Genomic DNA, 20,843 nt, shown 5'->3' with positions numbered 1-20,843 from the left:
GGATATGGGTTTAGAATTTTATTATTGTTTACCATTTTTTGTACTTATAATAAATCAAGTTATGTAGGAGATGACGTTTTATTTGGAAAATTGTTGAATTAAAGACATTGCTCAAACAAAGTAGCTATTAAAGTGGCCCACGTGTATCTCCAGTTCTATTTGTTTGATTTTGTAGTAGGTAGGGGCGCTTTCTGGTGTGGGCGGTTCAGCTACGGACCCCTCCCCCGCCCGTCTCAGGCAAGCCCACCCAACCTCCACTTCCATTACAACCGACCTGGCCAGCTGTCACGTATGCCTTCATCTTCTCCGGGGTAGACCTCCGAGTCTGTGCCCTCTCCCCAGGAAGGAAAACAAAAAGTGGCAGGCTCGGAGTGAGCATGTTGGAAAACGGCAGGAAGGTGTACAAGGAAGGCGTGCTGGAGAAGAGGAGCGACGGCCTGCTCCAGCTGTGGAAGAAGAAGCTGTGCGTCCTGACCGAGGACGGCGTGCTGCTGCTGCCGCCCAAGCAACACGATCATCACCTCCAACAGCAGCAACCGCCGCAACCGCACCACAACCACCATCATCACCACCGCGGAGAAGATGCAGGCAAAGTCAAGGAGCTCCACTTCGCCAACATGAAGACCGTGGACTGCGTGGAGCGCAAGGGCAAATACGTTTACTTCACCGTGGTCATGTCCGAGGGGAAGGAGATCGACTTCAGGTGCCCGCAGGACGAGGGCTGGAACGCGGAGATCACCCTGCAGATGGTCCAGTACAAGAACCGCCAGGCCATCCTTGCGGTTAAGTCCACCCGGCAGAAGCAGCAACTGCTCGTCGTGCACATGCCCGGACAGAGCCACAAGACCTTGCGGAGCTCGCCGAACGTAGCGTGACCTGCCCGGCAAGTCAGGCGGACATTCATGCGCCGTTTGCGGTAAGAAGAAAAAAGAAAAAAAAAAGGGGGGGGGGGGGGGGTCTGGGGACGACTTGAGGAATCCCCATGTGAATTGGATCTGGTTCTTATCTTTGAATTGGATTCCCTGGCTGTTGACACCTAACTTGTAGTGTGTGACTTGGTAAAAAACAAACAAAAAAAACATCTTTTATGATGAACACTTAGGCCCACTATTCTACTTTATATATAGAATGATAACCAAACAACTATTCATAAAGTTCCTTGGGTTTTCTCGTTTATCGGTCAATCCTATGACGACATTGTAGAAAAAGGTTTCAAACGTTATATTGCACTTATTTGAAACAATATGGAATCGTATTTTCATCTATGCAGGTGTTTGTTTTTTACGCGAAAACAATTTACCTTTATTTGTGTTGCTATACAACCACCTACAGGTGTAATTTCATTTTGTTCGTAAAGTACACTAAAAGGTAATATACATCTACTAACTTGGTTAAAAATAGCCTCACCTGCTACAATTTGCTTTGTCTAAACAATTAAACTGGTTAATAGAGTGCACGTATTAGTTGACTATTCAGTGAAATTTGTAGCAATGTGCCTAATTGATTCTGTCCACAGGTTAATTGGACACTGGGTGATAAATATCGACTCCCCCCACCCACGATAGTCGCATCAACACGAGGACAAGCCCACCCCACCCACCCATGGAGCCCCTCACGGACTTCCTCCCCTAAAGACTCATGGACTAACTAAAAAACATGTGAGAAAACAAAGTGCGGTGGACTGTTCGGTTATTTATTAGACATGTATATATTTTTTTCTATGAGTGTGTGCAATGCGATGTCTGTTATTGGAAATAAGCCTTTATTTGTACTGTGGTCGTCTTATTAGCAGGTAGGTTGTCATCATCGAACCAAAGATTCATTTTCAATTTTGCTTGTTTAAATGAATGGGATAATTAGCCACGGTAGCCTGAATGGAAGTCTTAAATCTGATGTTCGTCAATGAATTGACGAGTATTATGTTCAAGCTACGGGGGGGTGGAGTGGTGGTCGGGGTGCTGTGAGAAGCCGGACAGAATGCCGCCATTTTGTTGATTAACGTTCGTCACATCCAATATGGCTGCCCTAGTCCACGAGCAGGTAGCCTGTTAGCGCAACTGACAAAACGCTCCTTCACAAGAGTCAAACACGGAATGTGAGTTCATTTAACTATTTTTCATATGTTACCAATTTCATATTTATCGTTGTTTGTAACGTTAGCCTGGCGCTAACTAACTTTCTTGTGTGTTTAGCACCTCGCTAGCATCATTAGCATTATACCGATAGCTCCCCCGCCAAATGTGTACAAAGGCCCATTTGTGTTTTATCTGTTTTTAAATTACTAATAATATGACACACGTTTTCATATTTTTCCCCTCAAGACGATTTGAGGACTCTGCGCTTATATTTCAGTGCAGTTATTTGGGGTGCCTGGATGAAGGGTTTATAAATTGCTCGCTGTAGCATTTTAAACTATTACTAATATGTTCATTTCAAACCTTAGAACTACAAATGAGCTAACTATTTGGCACAGTGACTCATTGTTCCATTGTTATGATAGTTTTCAACTAATCATATTCCACCAGTAGCACAGGTGACATGCCTGGCTTCTGTCATTTTTGATGAAAACTTTGTTTTAAAGCACAGTATCCTCAACAGTCCACAACTGCCAGTGAGTTCAAAACAATTTCTAAACCCTCTTGCAAGGCATTAACCCTTTATTCAAGTTATTTAGGGATGTGTGTCATGATTGGCAGCAATTTCAAACGATCTTACTTCACAAGGCGTTTATGTGTTGATTTCCCAGTTGATCGTGTGAACCCTTTTCAAGAGTGTACGGCGGCCAAATTAACACATGCCTCAGCGTTGTTGTCATCTCTCTCACGCGGGGTAACAGCTCTGCCCTTTATCTCGCCTTCGCTGCACCCCACTGACCTGCCTCTCTGCTCCCGTCCATTTTTCTTTTTACTTCCAAATATATTTTCATACCTCCAAATGATACATTCCATTAAAAAAAATATGAAGAGGTAAACTGCGTTCGTTTCTTTTTTTTTTTTTCCCCACCCAAGCTGGTTCATTCAGGTCAACGCTCTCTCTGCTTTCATGTTTTGGTTCATGCAGGTCAACGCTCTCTCTGCTTTCATGTTTTTACAGCCCACTTCATTTCCGAGTTTAAAAGTAGTGCGGGGGATCGGGTTTCTCTGCCAGTTGCTGCCGCTCAGATAAAACGCCACCAGTGTGTCGTGTCAAAAACCACATGAATCCGGGCTAATTCGATTAAACGCGACATGTGGTGACGACATCTTTTGTGACACGCCAAGGCTCCGTGGCTGCCGGCTGGCCGAGCTTGTCACTTCTAATACTCGACTGCCGAATTGAATCATCACCACTTATGCATTTGTGTTTAAGTGCTTTTTAGTGTCGTGGTAGCACAACAAGCACCCCCCCCCCCCCCCTCCAAACTTTGTTCGGTTCTGGGGCTGCTTTGCTATTTCAGGGTCTGGTTGTCAGACTTACAAAGTAAGTTTAAATTCATCTGGTAGCGCTGTATTGTTTTGAAATGGAAGTTTAATGTCATTTACAATGTTGAAGTTGTTAATCCAGTTTATTCCTTTGCAGCACTTGTCCTTGGAGGAGGCAAAAAAAAAAAAAAAGATGAGTAGAGGACATGATCATTAAGTTACGCCGTGCTGCTGTTGACAACTCATTTCGAAACGGAGGCAGCGGGGTCCCTCCTTTGATCGACTCTTTGGAGCGACAGCTGTTGTCGACGGGTTTGCGTTTCTTGGCACGAGCGCTGACCTCCGACGTATTCCTCACCGCGGCCGACTTTGTGATTTGAGCCAGTGAGGTAAGAGGAGCCGCCATGGATGTAATTCGGGATTACTTCTCAAAGACGCTTCCGTAATGCTCCTAAACACAACTGAATCGCTCTTATAAAATCTCAGTAGTGCCTTTTGTGTGACGTAATCCTGAATTATGTCCCGGGATGGATGCATTGACATGCTCATTCAGTATGCCATTGATTTTTCTTGCCTGCTCATGTTTTTAAAACCCTTTCGATCAATAACAGCGCAAGGATCCATTTTAATCTGATTCTGCATTATGGAGACTGCAGCACAAGGCGACCTTTGGCTGCATATCGATCCCGGTTGGAAGCATATCTTGATATACATGTGTAAATCTCGTATTAAAATCAACCTTAGAATTTTCCCTTTTGGAAGTTTAAAATAATGGCACATTAATGAAATGATTAATAATAAATAGTTTTTTTTTTCCTTTAGGGTAGCATCAAAGCTGTTTCATTCTGTCTCTCAGTCCAAATCCGAGTGCATCAGTCTCGAGAAGTAATTAGAAGCTACTTATGAGATTTCATCCTGTCGTCATATTTTTTAAATTTTTTTCCTCGATCAAACTTATTCATAATGTGCCGCCACCTGCTACTTGCCGCTGTCAGGAGATGCTCACAAAGCCTGTCGATGCGCAACTTGATAATATGAATTAGGCAGCACTTCCTGAATAGAACTTGTTATTATAACAAAGCCAAATCACCACCATAATCATGATAATGACACATTGCACGCTACCATGGGGGGGCTTTTGTTTTACCACGCAATATAAATAAAAATAAAAAAATGAAGAGATTATTTTTGTCGGACATCTGGCTCAACAGATTGTTCCCACGCGACACCCATGCAGGTGCGTGATATGCGGTTGGATATCATTTTCTTCTTAGTGTTATTTTATACAGCTATAGGTCATCATAATCTGAACCAAATGATAATGACACTGCGGAGTGGATAATGGCGTACATCAGCCTGCCTTTCTAAACGCTGATTCGGCACTTCGGCTTGAGCTAATTAGCCATTAGCAAGCTGGCTATAGGGTGAAACGCTGCAGTGAAATACAGAAGCGCTTCCTTGCCATCTGCTCGGATGCATATAAATGCCGCTTATTGAAATCAGTGATTCGCAAAGCGCGGTATGACAAACACTGGAGGAACAACGGCTCCCTCTTGTGGTAGGTGAATGAATCACTCAATTAATGGTGTAAACTGCTTACACTGGATATTTGTCTCTCGCATAGAGACAGTTGTGGTGGTGATTTTGTTTTTTTTTTTTTAACACACACATGGTGGACGTGCAGGTGGTTTCAACTGCAAACACAAAAACAAACACCCACAAGTGACACAATGTCTGCCGGTGATAACGACAGTCTGGCCTAGCCAAAACGTCCCCAACCAACCTGCCTTCCCTTCCCTCAAGGTCACAGCTGCCCTGTCGCCAGTTGCCGGCCTCCGTCTTGTTTGTGTGAAATGCTCACTTCCTCTTTTTGTGCGTGATAACGCTGTTGTAACAGCAGGATTATCTTCTGCCAAGAGCCAAACAGCAGTTAATGCAAATAAGGATGGATGGCTTCTGGCTGTTTTGTGTGTAAAACAAATGGACCTTCTCTTGATTCCCCCCCCCCACACACTGAGTGCATTTTATGAAGCATAAGAATTGTGTGTGCATATGGTAAGACGTACATCACGTTTTTTTGTATCCTTTCGTGACACTTTGACCTGACATTTGTTGGAAATTGCAGCCTTTTTGTTATTGCAAAGCAGCAGCAACACGTTTGACATTCTTCTAATCTGTCTCCTCGTATGAGGGCTGATCTTTTTTTTTTTTTTATCGTCAGGTGGGCTGTTTTGCGTGTCAGCCGGCACGGGACACCCGCTTCACTTTATGGGAAAGTGCGTGGGCAACACTGAGTCAACATCCAAGCTGCGGCGACATTGGTAAGCTCATAATGATATGAATGAGAAATATCACACATAATAATATAATATAAGATAATACACTGGGCAGAAAAGTCTACACACCCCTGTTTGAATGAAACCAGGATACAGTATATCATTTCAAATCTTCGTTTGCACCATTAAGGTTGGCAATAACTTATCTGGGGGTTGAACAGGGGTGTGCAGACTTTTTATATCCACTGCATATTCATATACTTTATTTAAGTCCTCGGGAGTGATGGAAAAAGCTGCTCATGTCGTGTAGTCAGCTGAGGGGTCTCCGTAAAGTTCAGGCTCTCATATTAGCTTCTTAGCTTCATCACTGTGAAGCTGTGTAAATCTGGATCAAGCCCATGACAAGACTTTTCCACTGCTCCATCTTACCTCCCATGACATACATGGATGGGTTTTGTCAAGGGCGCAATGTCCACCGATGACCACATGCCGAGAAATTGAATTTTTGGGTGTGTCCCTCGGAGCACTAGAACGTATTAATGGCTTTTCCATTCATTTCAATGTGGAAAGATGATTTGAGTTACAATGTAAATGCTTTGTGGATATTTTAGTCTGCCTTTTTCCCCTTTTTGTCGATTTGTTCAACCGCAAGCTGTAAATGTTGAGAAGGTGTCACAAAGCATGTTAATTCCAGTCGGCCGAATGAACAAACAAATAACTGCCCCTGTAAACTAAATGTCAGAGTGCGGAGCGCGCCAAAAAAAACAACCCAGTGACTTATCGGAAATGTAATGTCGTGCAAGGAACACATTTAAATAAAATCTCGGTTTGATCCTTTTCTTTGGATTCCACCTGACTCATGTCTGGTCTTTGCTTACTTCCTCTGGTGTTCTTCCCCATGATGTCATTCTTGCTCTCATCCTCATCTTGATCCTCTCATCTTTTGTCTCCCGCTAATTTTCTCCCCCTCCCCCATCCCTGAAAATCCTCCAGCGACGCTTTCGGGGAAAAATAATTGTGTTGCCCGCTCGTGAGAGTGTCACCAGGCGTCCGAGGCCTTCGCAGATGGGATGGAGTGCGGCACGATGAGTGGGAAGTGATGAGTGGAGGGTTGATGGGGGCGGGGACTAAAAAAAGAATATGGATGCTTTGTTCATTGTCACCTTGAAATCTAACTCACTTCATCACTTTCTTTTGTCATCATGTGATTCTGCCCCAGCCTATATTTCATAACCGCCTCGTAATAATCAAACGTCCGTCACGCAGACAGCTATAGGGCCAATCCCCCCCCCCCCCCCCTTGGCGATACTGTCAGCTTTATGGATGTTCCGCAGCCTTGCACAGTGACTCATCCAGAATCAAAAACGGCAACGGTTATGTGAAGTTCATTTAAACGCAGGGATTGTCACCACCTGGGAAATTCAGAGCGTTTGAGCTTTGCTCCCCCCCCTCTTAAAACAATTCCCCTCGGGCTACATAAACCAAGGTTTCCTTTTTTGACATTAGTTTCATCTATCGTCAGCCAAGACTCCCGATAAAGAAAAATAAAATACATTGATAAATGCCAAGATTGAAAAGAAGAGTGTTGAGACCCAATCTTCACAGCAAGAACCATTTCCAAACATCAATTTGCGGAGCGGGAGCTGCGGTAAAATAGAAGCGTGTCCTCCCCTCATCTCCTGAAAATCCTTCAGCACATTAAAGAGGAAAAATAAATAAAAAATGTTGCTTCTGAATTCAGCTCCTCAGCAAAACACAGCGCGCTTCTCGCAATTTACTCCACTGAATAAATCATTAACTCCGGCCTCATGCAGACGTTTCCGTCCTTCTGCAACCAGCGCAAGTAGGGCGAAGGCATAATGTTGTTTTTTTGAGCGGTTGTCACGAATCTCGCTTTTGGAGGAGCTCATTCTAATTTGGCACAAGGTCATAGTAACCCCAGGAGGATACAATATATATTGAATCCGAGGAAAAAAAAAAAGAAAAAAATCACTAATCAGACTCTGGCTTCTCTCTGTGTTCCCGCAGATTAACTTGAGGACTCGCTCAAGTTTGCCCACTTCTCCACGAGGACCAAAAAGCGGGTGAGCTGCCAATCCAATACTAAAGTCACAACATGAAACGCTTAACCCAATGAAATATTAATTAATTACAATCAAAATATTGAAGTGCCAGTGTAGCTACTATAGAAGAAAACAGCAAGATGACAGTCAACATAAAACTCAAGACAAAACTAATCTGTCTCGGCTACATCGTCTTAATCTTAATAAATCATCCGTGTGATCTGAGCTGACTTGGGAGCATCGGCGGAGAATGCAGCCATCGCCATAGCGATGAATAAATATGTGTTATTGTCTATTTAGGATGCATAGCTGTTCAAACATACCCTGGCTGTTTATTTAATATCGCGCTAAGGTTTATAGAGATGATAAGACGCAGCTAGAAAATGTGAGAAACATTCTGAGATAATCTTGCGAACAACCACTTTGATTACGACATGGCGGGAGCATTTTCAATAAGGAACAAATTGTTTTATTTATTTGGGGTTTTGGGCATTTTAGGAGAGTGGCACGATAGCGGCCCTGCATGCTTCATTAGTGTTTTTCCATAACCAATGGTTCCTATGGCAACCAAGGGTAATGAGTCTGGGGCTAGAGTGAATATCATGTCTAAGATGACCACGGAGCAAAGAAAATTATTTGGACTCGGTCAACAACAACAAAAATGAACAGCTTGTATGTGAAGCTTTGCTAGCAGAAGTAAATGAGAGAACTTAAAACGCTGACCTCGGCCAAGGCCATTTTAGCGTAACCCCGCTGGCAAACAAACAAGCATGGAGCGTTCTCTTATTAGCAGATGAAACAGAACGACACCAGCGGAGGCGTCGATCCTCAGGGCCTCTCGTATCAACCACGGCGTCGTAAATATAACCGCACCAGTGAGGTAATGCTTGCGGTCCTTATCAGCAGGAGTTCCTGGGAGTCACGCGTACTGTGCACATTGCAGGCCACCAAACGGAAACGCGGATCCACTGAAGGACATTCTGACAGTATTAACTCACAGTCCAGTTCTAGCTTCTGGGTTTCCCCCTATTTTAGTAAGGACATGTATATTTAGCATCCCCCCACCCCCCCCACCCTGCTCATGTTCGTGTCATGGCCAAATGCGGAGGTCACCGTATAAGCTCATTACTACATTTAAAGAAAAGTTCGACCCTGTTCTTATCATTTGTCCCAAAATATATAATACTGCAAGGTAAGTGAGGAATACTTTGTACGCATGAGCAAACAGCCGTCGATCCTCAACACGTTTAATCTTTTAAACATGCAGACTAGGGCATTGTGGGAACAGCTGTATTGAACGCAATATTGTGCAGGCAACCAGTGGAGCAAATCTGGAATTTAAATGACACGCTGGTCGTTTCCATGAATCAGCAGTAATAGTATGAGCCAGCGGAGTGAGTAATATGCGACTATAGGATACCGTGGGCGTGGATAAAGTACCCCAAAAAAACCACGTCGGTATTCTATTTTCTGCAATCTGCTGCTTATAAATAAATGGGCCCGAGGAGGGATCCCTGTGGAACACCATAAATGGTGATAAACATGAAAGATTCCAGTTCAAGTTCTGATTCAAATATCTTTGCTAATGTTTTGGATAAATAAGTCATTTTCGGCCATCTTAATGAAACGGGTCAAATTCAAAGCCCCGACTTGCATCTGGAAGTCACGGGGCCGAGGCGCAACTCAAATGTCCTGCAGGAAGACCCCAAGGGAAGTGAAGGCAATTGGCTCATGCGGAGCGCTATAGAAGTTCGAATTAGATCAGAGAAAGCCGACACGTGCGCGCCGCTATCGAAATAACGAGGAAAGGAAGCACAAGGCCACTAAGAGCCATTTCCTCTCCAGCCGAGTGGGCTAATTGGAAAGTAACGTCGTTAATCTGCCACCAGGCTCCGGTTGCAGCCTCTATAAGCAGTCTTGTGTGTGTGTGTGTGTGTGTGTGTGTACGTGTGTGTGGGCCCAAACGTTTTGTATTTCGACAACAGCTGTCTCGATCAATCAACGCCAAGCAGGCATTTGCATTGGCCGAGCGAGCTTGACGTGTTTGACAAGCACAGAGGAGGAAGGCGTGTGTGTGGGGGGGCTAGATGCAAGAAGGCAGATGTGAGGAACTCGGTTGAGAAAATAACCCCCCAGGCGTCCAAGCAGCCCCTCCCACCCCCCCACCCCCCCTCTCGCAGTCACGGATACAGTTTGATACCACCTAGATAAGAGTCAACATGCCCCAGGCCACTGCTGAGACCAGACAGCGGAGATCCGTTTTAAACGGCCCTCTTCGGGGAATCCTATTGAGCGATCCATCATTGAGTTAGCGTTATCAGCGGAGCGTTCATCCCGAGGTTTCGCTCCGATCGATATTTCACCGCTCGCCCGTATTGAAGCAAACGTGACTGTGCGGAGCTGACATAGAAACTTTTGTCAACCTTGCCTTACCACGTTGACTTTAAGAAGATCCTGACACTTAGAACATGGGAATTGTCAATTTGAAAGGAGGCATTTTCGTCTTCGTTTTCCGTAGATAATGCGCCTGCTGACTTATTGGTTGGGAGGGCTGCTCATCAAAGACGATAATTACATCGTAAATAGCCTCCCCTCAATCGTAAGTTGAAGTATTTTTAGTTTTAGTCCGAGCGAATGCACCAGAAACGACACAAATGTCAAAAGAGACGAGATGCCACAGCTGTGAGCGCCACAGAGAGGACGAAGGCTCCCTCTGACTCAGCGGCGTCATCTCCGTTTGATCGCAGAGGAAGTATGGCGGCCCAGAGTTGCTTTATCGCTCTCATTAATTTCTTATCAGACACACGGCTGCAATAAATCCACAGATCTTCCCCCCCTCCCACACTTCTTCCCAACCCGCAGCTGAATTACAGGGAAGGCAATAACTTAGGAGGATGTGGTTTCAACTTTACCAGTGTGGCAAATTCTTCATGGTGCCGACACTAACCGTTTCGGATTAAATGCAGCAGACAGATATTTGTCTGGCTGTCAGCTCGGGTGGGAGCCCGGGCAAGGCGGTCTGGGCAGTGTGGGGGGGGGGGGACGTGTTTCCTGCTCAGGGTTCAAAGGGCGACAGAAGGATAGGGTCAGAGGTGTCAGTGGTGGAAGCTGTGCTGTAATATGTTATGTTAGCATGCTGTGCTGCATAAATGTGAGCGGCTTTCACAAAAAACATTGTGTCGTGCATGTGGATCAACAAGAACGGTTGATCGGATTAGGCATGGCCGAGTCGCGATACCAGCCTGATTTCATGGTATCGGTTCTCTCGACGTCGGTCGATACCTGATACATGTAAACTACGGTACACTAGTGGTGGCGGATGAGAACAGCAATTAGCCTGGCTCACTTTAGCTTTTAAGCTAGCCTTTAAACAAAATAGTACTTTTCGCAAAAGTATTAGTTTTTGCCGCATTTTCATGGTTTTGTTTTAGTCAATTTATTTATAACCCCGTTTTAGACTGTCTCAAAACTAGGAACTTCTGTGAAAGTATATTTCTCCAGTGATTTAATATTTTTAGTTCAGTCTTTTTGCACCGGTCATGTGTCGTGTTCTAGCTTTCCCCCGCCCTTCGCTTTCTATTAAGTCAAAGTCAAGCTACTGTAATGACATTCTCCTCAAACTCAGCTTTGTGTGTACTCTTTGCACGCCAACACGCTAAACTGGGGCAGCATTGTCAACTGGACATTAGCCCTTAGCCAAATGCGCTATGAATTACGCCTCGGACAGTATCCGCTAATAAAGGGACATTTGTCCGCTCTTTTGTCAGTAATTGTGATTGAGTTGTTTTGCTGATTGGAATCTATTTTTAGATTTGCGTGACTCGTCGTACTGAATGAATTTGAAGGAAAAAATTTTTTTATTTTAACATGGGCGTTTAGAAAGAGGGCTATTCATGTCAACGCATGGACAAAAACATGTTATTTACTCCATGTTTGCCTCCAAAAGACACAAGAGAGCTCATTGTATATACAGCACAACTTTGATGCAGAATTTATGCTCGGAGCAACAGCTGCTGCTTCTGCTGCTGCTTCACTCTGTTTTCAGTTGTTTTTTTTTTTTTCTTCTGTCATGGCACAGGTGTCAAACTCGAGGCCCCGGGGGCCAGATATGGCCCGCTACATCATTTTATGTGACCCGCGAAGACAAATTGTGTGTCATTACTAGAATTGCAAATTCTCTTCACTTTTGATATATTTTTAAAAAATATATATTTGACCAGTTTTTACTCGTTTGATTTGAAAACAAGTTTGACAGGGTCGACAGTCATAATGGCCCTCGGAAAAAAGCTACGACTGAAATTGAATGAGTTTGACACCCCTGTTTTATGGGCTCGTGTCTTGAATAACCAGTGGGTCACAAACAACAGGAGGGATTCACATTCGAGGGTCGGAGCTAGACCACGAAAGGCTACATTTGGCGAGTCGACACCAAATTAGGTTAACAATTCTCCCATGTCGCCCCTTTTCAAAATACCGACCGAGCCTTTTGAAACAATTTCAAAAGTTCGCATTTTCGGTCGTTCGTCTGCTGTCTACAGAATAAGGACACTCGCATACACAGCGGACCTGTGTGTGTGTCTAGTTTTGCCAATGCTGAGCGAGGTAATTAACATTTCCCCAGCATCGGCGGTGAACACTCGCGGCTAAAATGATCCGCCGGGACCTCTGAGGCTGTAATGATGATACTCCATTCACACTGTCAGGATGGATGCATACATTTGCGGGCCCTCGTAACCTCGCCGCGACGATTCTAATATTGCGTCGTGGCAACACACCTGCACCGTGACGCAAACCCAAATAAATATCCCAGAAACAAACCGAGATGACACTCACCATTAGTCATATTATGCGAACGAATCAAAAATACCCCCCCCCCCCCTCAAGGCTGTTGTGATCTCGAGCCGCATATCAATCGAGCGCTCTTTTGTTTGCTCTCACTTACCCATCGATCATTTTTCTGTGATGAATGATTTAGAAGGTGACCTCGCCTCAACGTTCCAGTCTACGCCCAGCTGTCAACTCAATCTCTTGTACAAAGAAGTTCGGATTGGATCGGCTGAGTTTTGTGGCCAGCAATTCCCGTACTATTAGGATTGACCGAGAAACCGTACATTTCCCCGATCATGAATTTGTATACACAGGCGAGGCGTAGTATATAACATTAGCTATATGCAAGTATGTTTGAGTGGGAGTCTCGGAGGACTGACAGGAAAGCCGAGACGTGATTGTAAATGCGGGTTGTCATGCGGCTTTTTCAATTCTGCTTCAGTCTGTCTGTGTGCTCACTGGAAATCTCCCCATTGTCCTCCCCACTGCCCAAGAGCCCCGATTGCGCCATATTCTGTAGTTGATCCAACTGTGTATGAATTTTTTTAATGTCATCTTAGGGTTGTGTGTGTCTTTATGGCCGGGACAGAAATGACAAGGCTGCCGAGATAATTGGATTGATGTTGGAATATGCGCGTGGGCTTCAGGTTCCCTATTTAATTCCTCCGACTGGTTCATTAGACTCAGAAGCAGGACTTTAATTATTTTCAGTGACGCTAATTAGATATGGTTTGAATGAAAGTCAATGGAAATGTGGCATTTGTTTATCTTTTTTTTTTTCATAACAGCAATATTGATTTATTGCCAAGCACGGAAGGTTTTGCCATGTTTAATGCTGTGTGACGATTAAAAATATGGGTTTAGCCAAATTATCCCGTGTGCTAACCCTCGACAACGTGTCATTCACTCACGAGGTAAAAAGGTTAACGCCAGCTAGCAAGTTCCAAACACGGCCTCCTACGGATTCGTTAGAAAGATAGTGATAGCAAGGGAGGGGGGGGGGCTCATGTAGCCAAAGGCTCGAATAAAAGCTGCCGGGCGAGCAATTCATCAACGCGTGTAGCTCGCTAATAGCCGGCCTTTCAGCGGGAACTGAGGTCAGGCTACCACCCGTGGGCGTCCGTTTGCCTCTGCCCTCGTCCGTCTGTCCTTTGGTGATGATGTACTCCGAGCCGCTAGAGATTTGCGCCGGCCCGGTGCGCCTGGGTGACGTCACGAGTGCACGCCACCCCTTTGGGAACACTCGCGCACACTGTGCTCTTGTTACAAACTAGCCTGAAGGTTGTTATGATACATTAGCTTTATTATCCCCCCCCCAACTCTATAAACACTATTGCCTGCCATCGAGTCGGCGTATGATTTAACGGAGCGGTTACCGACGGCCGCTGCGAAATGCCATTCAAACAAAGTGGGGGATAAATTTGATGTAATTAAAGTAATGCACTCATCAGTCAGATAGCGACTTGAGAATTGTTACGGTGTCCATTAGCTTTGCGATTCAGGACTGAGCAGTGAGGATTATTAGCGGATGGATAGATAGACAGACAGACAGAATTCCGCTCCATTATTATTTGACACTTTCCACGTCATGGTAATGAAATTAGGAAAGAAGTTCAGCTCAGTCGGCGACGCCGAGCGTTTGTCTTTCAGAGCCACCTTTTCCCGTCGGCGCTCGGCCATTTTTCATCGACGTGCGAAGCATGCGTCGATGCGTGAAATTGTCAAATCACTAATGACATTTCCCTTGCATAATGGCGTCTTCTGAATTGGTACTTACACCTGACTGTGCTTTGATTGAAGAGCGTATTACGTGTGCGAGCGAAGTGTGTGTGTGTGTGTGTGTGTGTGTGTGTGTGTGTGTGTGTGTGTGTGTGTGTGTGTGTGTGTGTGTGTGTGTGTGTCGGGGCGGCGCCCAGAGGACACACTTCCACCATTTTTCAATTGCTGCGAGCCAGCCTGCCAAATGTACTTAGTGCAGGTTCGGAATTTGATTGGATGGATAACCATGTCTCGTTTTTAATGCCGCCTTTTATAACGCGCCCTTGACTTTTCCCCCCCTTTTTGCTGTCTGCGCTTTCCTCTCACTCATGCTTTTTATTCTTGTGATGGGAAATATCATCCATAAATTCAGACATTTTTTTTTACAGTAGTTATTCTCATTAGGGAATGCCGGACGACTGGACTCGCTCGCATGTAGGCAGGATTCAAAGCCAAAAACTCTTTGTTGTGAGGAAATATATTTTCTATTAAATAATAATATACTTATTTATAAATAATACTGGTCTTCAAGCATCATTCTTTGTTTGGAGACCAGTTTTGCTCTTTGCCATCTGTTTGGCAAGATGGAACAGTCGCTTCCGCGGGAACAAAAGGAACCTTTGTTGCTCACTGATTATTTGGATTTAATTAATTAGGCAATTAGTTTTAAGAAACATATGGGTAATACACATCGGTTCAAAGAGAGCGACGAAAGCAGAATGTTTAAGGTTGTTGCTTTATAATGTAAAGAGTCACTTGTGAGTGTGGAGAATAGCGGTATTGTCTCCTCGAGGGGGGGGGGGGGTCAGTTTTGGGCTCGCCTCGGGCCGTGTCACCCGTTTTCCAAGAGGGAGCCTCACTTCATACAAATAATAATTAGGATACCCTGTGGCGACGCGCAAAAAGTTGGACCATCTGGCATAAATCTTTCCCGATCTTCAATCACACACATCCTTGCTGCTCTGCATGTGCAATGTTATTAAATGAATCAAAATTTATTTTCATTTCTTATGTAGAAAAAAAGAATCTACCCCCAAAATAAAAAGGTTTAAAGCTTCTAAATTTGGCCAAAGTAGATAGCGAGGACTTCCCCTGAGTCGCTCAATCCCTGACAGATAGACGCTGCTGATAAAAGTGGAATCAATATGACACTGATGGTGTTTTATGATAGCAATAAGATGTCCGCCGCTTATCTGTCAACTGGCAAAATGCCCAGTCATGGAGTACTGCAGTCTGTACAAGGCAAGCCGGCACTCATGACAAATATGGATTTTAGTATTTTGAAATGGTTACGTTGACCCCCCCCCCCACACACACACACACACACCCCCTCCCTCCTACCACTTTCTATCGCCATGCTGACCTAAAACCACAGTGCCGCTTCCTATCTTGAATGAATAATGGATTGCACTTAGATCTTGTCTAATTCACTCTCCCGGCGACTTCAAGTTTGGATTAGTCGACGTGAATGCAAAGTGCTTTTCGTGACGCGCCACCGCGACATTTAAGAGATCAAATCTCGAGAGACCTTTGGTTGAACGGTTTAACCGATGGACCTTAAATATGTGATTTTTTTTTTAAATTTTACATTAAGTTTGTTCTCTGAAGAAAATTGCGATGTATCATTTTTAAAAATCCAGTGAATAATTAGATTATAAAGACTTGGAAATTTGCTTTTGCTTGCTAAACTTAATCATGAATTGTTTTCATATCTTAATATTTTGGTTTGCCTACTTTCCCAGCCTGTGTTCTTTGCTCAGTTTACATCAGACTACTTTGGGAAAGCCATCTGTCAGCTCGATTATATCAAATCCTTTTTCTGTTGTTGGCTGAGCGCTTTCTATTTCCGTCCCACCGCTAATACAACAGAGCCAAGCGCCAACTCGCTGGTGAAAAACCGATATTGCCAACGACCGGCGTCTTAGTGAGAGAACAAAAAAAACAAAAAAAAATTCTACGTTGTCAGCGGCATAACCATTTCCCCATTCTAACATTAAATATTCTCTTTGCATGAAAGGGAAAACTTCAAATGTTGCCAGGTAAACTAACAGCTAGCTTATTTTAAGATTTTACTGCCTTCTGGACACTTTTGCAGTAGCACACTTGTAATTGCAAGTCTCGTTTGACCTCAGAATAACGGAGATGAAGAAACAAAGCAATTTCACGAAGGTCTTTGCGGCTCAGGCAAAAGAAAAAAAAAAAAAATCCTCCGGGGAAATAACAAGCAAGTACAAACCCCACATAATGTCAATAGTTCTATTCCACTACATTCATTTATGTGTCAGCACCGGCAGATTGAGGCGAGCATCCTTCAAAACATTCTGACAATGTAATGGAAAGACCCGCCATGTTAACATGCACGACAATAATTAGAACCCGAAGTAGCGGCTAATTAGCAGACTGTCAAGCCAAGTCTTTACTTCCTCCAGTTGAAGTTTGTGCAAATAACTAGCTTTATTTATAGATAGAATCCAGCACATCCCTTCCACCATTTGAATTATTTCATTTGGATGAACCACAAATACATTTCAGATATTCTGGTAGGCTTCTCCTAAAATAAGCTCAAATAAGCTAAGCTAAGCGTTGAAATGATTCATCTTGTTCTCATTATTATTTTTTTCTTATTTGGTTTTCACATTCCAAATCTTGCATAGCTAAAATTTCATTGACGTCACAAGCAAATAAAAGGGCACCTTAATTATGCTAATCAGTGAATATAGAAGGACATCCCAATTATGCTAATCAGTCCACGGTATCATTTAATAACCTTTTATCGCACCTCAATCGACAACTTCGCCTTTGACTAAACTAAATTAGCAACGGATGCCATCTATTGACATGTCGAGATGTTTTCAATTGTTTTTAAATCGTATTTTGCCTTACTTGACTGGCTGCAATTTTCCAGCGACACATTGTAGGGCAAAATCGTCTCTGCTCGCATCTCTTATAACATCGACTTCGACATTGCGCTTCTCCTTTTGGATGTTTACATCGAAGTCTCTTGTACAAATGCGCGTATGTATTATTCACTGCTCTGGTCAGACACACAGCTGGAGAAGTCAATTTCCAAGCTAACTCTTGAAGCAGTTAGCCAGAAGTCAGCGTTTGATGCATGGCGCTCCCCTCTCCGGAGAGCCGACTCGAAAGACCAAACAGACTTAACTATCCATCCAATCAAGCAAAAGAAATTACTGTTTTTTTATTCACTTTATCTAATGACACAGAAAAGGGGGGGGGGGACTTTACTCCCAGAGAGCATTCGGCTGAGACTTCAGAGAGAGACTCGCGTTATCAAAGAAAAATATTATTCCTAGCTATTTCCTCAAAGAGAATGGGAAATAAGTTCTCCTCCACCTTGCATAGGTAGAAAACCTCTTTGTTAGCGGAAAAGCTGGCGGCTCCATCTTATGCGTTGGTCTACTTTTTCATGTCCTTAGGCTTTGAATTGAGTCCCACTTAGAGGAAAGGGTCTTTTGATTGCTAGGATACAAGGCAGCTTAGTTGTGGACGGATAAAGGTTCATTAAAAGGTAACGTCTGGGACGTCATAGGTTTGCACCAATTAAAAAATGGTAGCACGCTGAGGACACGCCTCCTCATTTGAATCACATTTCCTTCTGCATTGGAGCTTAAAAATTGCCAAAATCCAAAATAAATCGATCAAAGTGAAATTGAAAAAACAAATGTAAACAACAACAAAAATGAAATTTTGAATTAAATAAATCCGGAAACAAAACCAACAAAAAATATGTGCTGCAAAATAAAAGTAAGAATAAAAACAAACATTAAAAGATATTTCAAAATAAAAATTAAATAGTAAAATATGTGGAAATAAATATACAACAAATATATAAATACAATTAAATATCAGTTTATATGTTTTTAGTTTATTTTTAAGTATTAGTTTTACATTTGTTTTTATTTTCACTGATTTATTTTGTCAGTTTTGGTCCTTCATACTTACTTAAACAGTACTTCTTTTCTACATGCATTTTAAAATTCAGCCAGTGTGTTTTTTTTTTTTCTTCTTGTTTGCCCTTCTCAGCGCCACTCCACTGTGACCCTCGGTGTAATCTGAGCCGCTTCCAGAAAGCTCACGGCTACCGTACATGCGGTTGCCATGGAAATAGCAACACTGAAATGGTTCCGGGAAAAAAAATACTTTGTTTTATGAAATAGCTTCAAAGAACGACAAAACACGTGTGGGCGTACTGCCTGAATGTTCCATCGAGTTCTTTTTTTTTTTTTTTTTTTACCCCCAAACATTCAGTGAGGTTTTATTTTTTTTTAAAGCACACAGAAGACTGTTTAGATTGAAAATGAGGTTTTAGACGACTTCCCTTGGTCTTTTATTACCTTTGAAGACTTAACAACACATATTCCAGAGGCTTCGCTCCTGCAATTCTCTTTATCTTTGACTGAAGAGTCTACGCTCAGCCGTTTGTCCGTGCCTGTCAGTTAACTCTTTTTGTCTCTTCAGTGAATAACACATAGAGGAGAAAAAAAAAAAAAAAAGACAATTTGCCTTTGTTCGACGACTTTGCTTGTGTCTTGTCATCCGCATTGTGACCGGCCGAGAAAGACTTTGAAAAGATTGTTGAGGAGCGAAACTCAGCAACCAATTATGCAGTCTGAGTCATTTTGACGTTCAAAGGCTTGTTAACTCCTATGTATTTCTTAAAAAAAAAGTAAATAATAACAGAACATTTTTATTTTTACTTTTTTACTGAGTTTCTAACAATCAAGCGTAGTACCACATTGCGCCACTACATGTGAGGCAGCATTGAGCTCAAGTGGAAGAGATGCAGTGCAGTGTAATTAAGAAGAAGAGATAAAGAAGTTCCACTTTACTCCACAATTGTAATACTTTTAAGTCAGTTTAAAGAGTCCATACTGGGCAGATGTTTCTCCTGGTTGTCTTTTTTTTTCATATATTTTATGACAAGTTGTAAAATGTAGATAGCACAGTTAGCGGCACTATGTTAAAGCTTTTGGCCAGGATGCCTTTTAATGTCCCACTCTCATTCAGCGTTGGCCATCAGCGAGCCAAGACAAGGCTCGATAAGCACGCGACTATTTCGTAACGGTCTAATTGCATTTCTGGTTAAAGTCGTGCACTGCAAACAAATTTGCAATTCCGAGGATGGACTTGCTAAGTGGACCGAGAGACAATCCATGTGCGTCCCGTGTATTTGGACGGACGAGCACCCTGGCAATGAATAGAGTTTCGAAGCTTGTCGGGTTAGAGGTGAAAGTGTCGATTTTTTAGGGAAAGCTCAGGTGGCGCATTGTTATGCACGTGGGCGCCCCTCTTTTTTTCTTTTTTTTTTTTAAATTAATACCGCATCAAAATGCATCGTGCATTTAAACCCGAGGGCCGCATCCCCTCGCCGCCGCCGCCTCCTGCCACCAGGGCAAGAGTGATGCAACTCGTGCAATTTTATGATCCGCTGAATGCAATTACTAGACCTGTCAGGAGTTTGGGGGTTGCCTTTTTGTTGGTGATGTATGCAACCCCCCCCCCCTCTTCCCCCGAGATAATATATACACACACATTGTCACCGCATGTTGGAGGGTGCTGATGCATGTACTGTGGGGTGGTTAGGAGTCAGGCAAGATAGTCGCAAAATATAGAAATGTGTTCTGTGTATGAACATACGGATTTTGCATGTGGGTGCACGCCCTGCGTCTTGTTCTTTACTGACTCCGACGATGTTTCACTCGAGTCGAAATAGATTGGAACATTGACTGATGAGCAGGTCACAGTAAGGTGCATTTTATTTGTTTCTGATCATCCACATTGTGTGTGTGGTTGTTTTTTTGTTTTTTTGCTCGTAATGACATCGTGCGGCTATATCGGCATGGCTTCATAACACGTAACAACTGGAGATCACTCTTCCAAAAAAAAAAGGTCACCAATAAACAGCCTTTCAAGGCCACGCTTTATTTTTGCTGTCAGCCACCCAACGCAGCGGCGCATCCCCGGAGGAGTTGCGCGCCGCTAACGTTCCGTGACAGCCCTCCATCAAAACTTCCGCCCGGATCTCATTAAAGTCAGCAAGCGTCGAGCGCTGCGTTCCGACCGGCCCTTCGCTGAGCCTCGCCGGCCCCGTTACCTGCTAAACTTTCCTGAGGCCGTTGCTATGGAAACTGTTTGATAGGAGAACGTTTTGGAGTAAATCCCCCCCACTTCCCTCCCCGTCACTCAATCTCGAGGGAGGGCGCCGCGGGGGAAAACGTTGGCGCAAACCTTCAGTGCCGAGTCCAATATCCGCAGGTGGAGTGGAGGTAGGGAGGACGGATGGACTCAGGTGTGTGTCTGTCTTTCCTCTTTCACGCAATCTGAGGTGTGAAGGGACTTGGGAACACGGTGGCTCGACTCCTGCCAACTCCTCCCCACCTTTTCAGTCGTGGAGCTCAGCCAGGATAAGCAGCACTTTTTAGGATTCAAAACCAATGGCAGGAAAAGCCTCCTAAAACATCTCAGGGTTCATTTGAAAAAGATGCCATCCGTCTGCT

At 43.7% G+C, this 20,843-nt stretch overlaps 1 protein-coding gene across 2 annotated transcripts in view; it reads left to right on the top strand.

Annotated features, from left to right (window-relative positions):
• Nucleotides 1-197: 197 nt before the first annotated feature.
• Nucleotides 198-20,843, top strand: part of phlda1 (pleckstrin homology-like domain, family A, member 1) — a 23,144-nt gene continuing 2,498 nt past the window's right edge. The window contains exons 1-5 of one of the 2 annotated variants that reach the window (XM_085902311.1): nucleotides 198-916; nucleotides 1,517-1,658; nucleotides 3,559-3,790; nucleotides 5,623-5,722; nucleotides 7,706-7,761. In XM_085902311.1, coding sequence (XP_085758437.1) covers nucleotides 378-875 — 498 coding nt within the window. In that variant the 5' untranslated portion in view covers nucleotides 198-377 and the 3' untranslated portion in view covers nucleotides 876-916; nucleotides 1,517-1,658; nucleotides 3,559-3,790; nucleotides 5,623-5,722; nucleotides 7,706-7,761. Of the gene's footprint in view, nucleotides 917-1,516; nucleotides 2,096-3,558; nucleotides 3,791-5,622; nucleotides 5,723-7,705; nucleotides 7,762-20,843 lie in introns of both variants that reach the window. The other variant, XM_085902312.1, reaches the window with a different exon arrangement.

Source organism: Syngnathus leptorhynchus, chromosome 21 (genome assembly GCF_054491065.1).
Source record: "Syngnathus leptorhynchus isolate UIUO chromosome 21, UIUO_Slep, whole genome shotgun sequence".
In the NCBI taxonomy this organism is placed as follows: domain Eukaryota; kingdom Metazoa; phylum Chordata; class Actinopteri; order Syngnathiformes; family Syngnathidae; genus Syngnathus; species Syngnathus leptorhynchus.
This window is presented reverse-complemented; position numbering and strand designations above follow the sequence as displayed.